This window comes from Bactrocera latifrons, unplaced genomic scaffold (genome assembly GCF_001853355.1).
Source record: "Bactrocera latifrons isolate USDA-ARS-PBARC rearing strain unplaced genomic scaffold, ASM185335v1 scaffold_950, whole genome shotgun sequence".
Taxonomy (NCBI): domain Eukaryota; kingdom Metazoa; phylum Arthropoda; class Insecta; order Diptera; family Tephritidae; genus Bactrocera; species Bactrocera latifrons.
In genome coordinates this window covers 17,202-19,689 of record NW_017537657.1, presented here as the reverse complement: position 1 = coordinate 19,689, position 2,488 = coordinate 17,202, and the positions used below count along the sequence as shown (strand labels likewise).

Below are 2,488 nucleotides of genomic sequence, written 5' to 3'. Positions count from 1 at the left end.
ATTTATATTGTATCTTGTGGTGATTTTGGAGTCATATGCTAATAAGGTCGATGAAAATTCAAGAACTTAATGCATTTTTGTAGTTGAGCGACAAACATGCACGCTAATAAACTAAAGTTTCAAAACGAATTTAGTTCAGACCGGAAGAAATATTTTTTTTTTTTTAATTTTTGATTTCTTTAACTGCAGCATATGACAACAAGTGTTAAGTAGAAATATTTTTACATTTCTAAGTGTTCTTACACAAGCTATGATACTTATGGTGAACAAGAGTTCGATATGTGAGATAACTATTAAATTCGATTCAGTGATCCAGCGTGCGACTGCGGATAAATTTCTGGTCTCGGTTATAAATCTTATTTGATCTCGCAAAAATATGTACAGAAACCTCAATATGTTTTCTTATCTCATATTACACATTAACAACACGTATTATCGTAACATGGTTTATGCGTTTAAGTAAGCATAGCCATAATCATGTACATATTTCTTACTAACACTGCTATTGTATATGATTTTTGTTTCACAGGTGAGCACTTCGCATCCGAAACTTTTGAAAGTGGCTACAAAATAACTATGCGATTAACCATAAAGGATGTTGACGCATCAGATTTCGGTTCTTACCGTTGTGTGGCGAAGAATTCTCTTGGTGATACGGATGGCACAATTAAACTCTATCGTAAGTAAACGGTGAATATGAAAAACAAATATTTTTACACAAATACAAATATATAATTACAACTCAATATAACTGAAAAATGAACTTGTCACACTGTAGGGAAGAGACGTGTTATTTTGGTATTTGTACCGTCATCAACAATTAGGCCATTGAATAAATATGTTTTTGTTGAAATAATAATGTTTTTGCACTTCGAAATCAAGATGTTAAACCGAAAGTTTGTTAAAAATAGTTACTGTGATAAAAAACTATAAAGTACTTACTTAGGTAGCTTTCCTATTATATTTCGGGACTTAGCAACCCTAGGGTCGCCATATGGCAACTTACAARTGTATCATAAAATTTGAAACTTTTCGAGCGCTGCATGTGTTATTTACAGCCCAAAAATGGAGTTAACCCATTACATTTTATGTGCCGTAAACTGTCGATAATTAACCCAAACTAATTTTACAAGATCGTCATGTGATCTATCAGATTAAGATAACTTGGGTTTATTGGAACCAGCAAACATTCTTGATAATTTTTTTTCACTTTGTATCCCACACAACTTGTCACTCGCTCAAAATGGCTTGTGCCGATTGGTGTTTGATTCGTAACAAAATTCGTATGAAAAGACTTATATCCAGGGAAAATAAATGTGTATGTTTGTATGTATTACAGCATATTGTTTATTGTTACTTGACATAGGTTGTTTTCAAGTGTACATTTTAATACATGGGTAAATGCATGAGTAAACGATCATGTTAAATTATGAACAATTGGTTTCGAGAAATGTTATAAAAAATATTATAGCGATACTTCGAATTGTGGACTTATGTATATGTAAAAGTGAACAGCAATCGAGTTCATGGGTGTTTCCAGTTGAACCGAATCTAACAATAGTTGTTCGCCCATGRAAAACTTCCAACAAATGGTCACCTGTTTCCTTTTAAACAAATATGTCGCATAATAAATTTTGAGTTGTACGCAACAACCATTTTCAAGAAATCAGGAGGCCCAACCGTTGAGGACGAATCACAGCTTTTTATGCCTGCACGAAAAAATAAACCAAGAAATTAACGTTTTTCGACACCTGAAGAAGCGATTGATACACTCAGAACGCACGTTTTGAACATACATCAAAGAGTGTTGCAAAAGTGCTTAAAAAATTTTCTCGAACGTATGAAAATGTGTATAAGGCTTAAATGAGAAAGCTCTGAAAAACAATACAACATTCTGCAATGATAAATATCGCTTTATGTTCACAAATCTTGAAATTTTAAACACAACCCTCGTATATACTAACAGGAAATAATTTAAAGAAATAGGCAACAAATAAATAGTAATTTTTTAATATCCCTTTCCTGGAAAGTTTCGCAATCTTGTACATATTTCTTTTATATTTATAACGGCAGAGCATGCTAGGAAGTGTAAATGAGAAATAAGTGCGGCACTAGTAAGGCAAATGGTTTATAAGTAGGATTAATCACATTTTAAATTACTATAGTGATAAAGCGAATAAATCAAGGCAAGACTTAGTATTCTATCAGGAGGATGGAACCATGTGTGTAGAAATTCAATCAAGAGAGGAAAGTTCTCTGAGCACCATTGATTAGGACAAGGTCAGAAACGATATTTTACATATGACTCAAGCAGCACACTATTTCCGGTWTTAGACAAAGTACCAGCTACCCAGATGCCGAAAAATATCATCAAGCTACCYGGCTGATACCGGATCGAAAAGTCAACAACCCGATCGATCATGTTGTGATAGACGGAAGACACGTCTTCAGTGGCTGACTCGGACCACTATCTTTTTGTACCGAAGAT

General features: G+C 33.5%; 1 protein-coding gene across 1 annotated transcript in view; it reads left to right on the top strand.

Annotated features, from left to right (window-relative positions):
- LOC108977786 (protein CEPU-1-like) overlaps positions 1 to 2,488 on the top strand; it is a gene marked incomplete at its 3' end in the record, with an annotated part of 46,930 nt that overhangs the window by 39,333 nt on the left and 5,109 nt on the right. Inside the window, exon 6 of the mRNA XM_018947692.1 lies at positions 530 to 679. Coding sequence (XP_018803237.1) covers positions 530 to 679 — 150 coding nt within the window. The remainder of the gene's footprint in view (positions 1 to 529; positions 680 to 2,488) is intronic.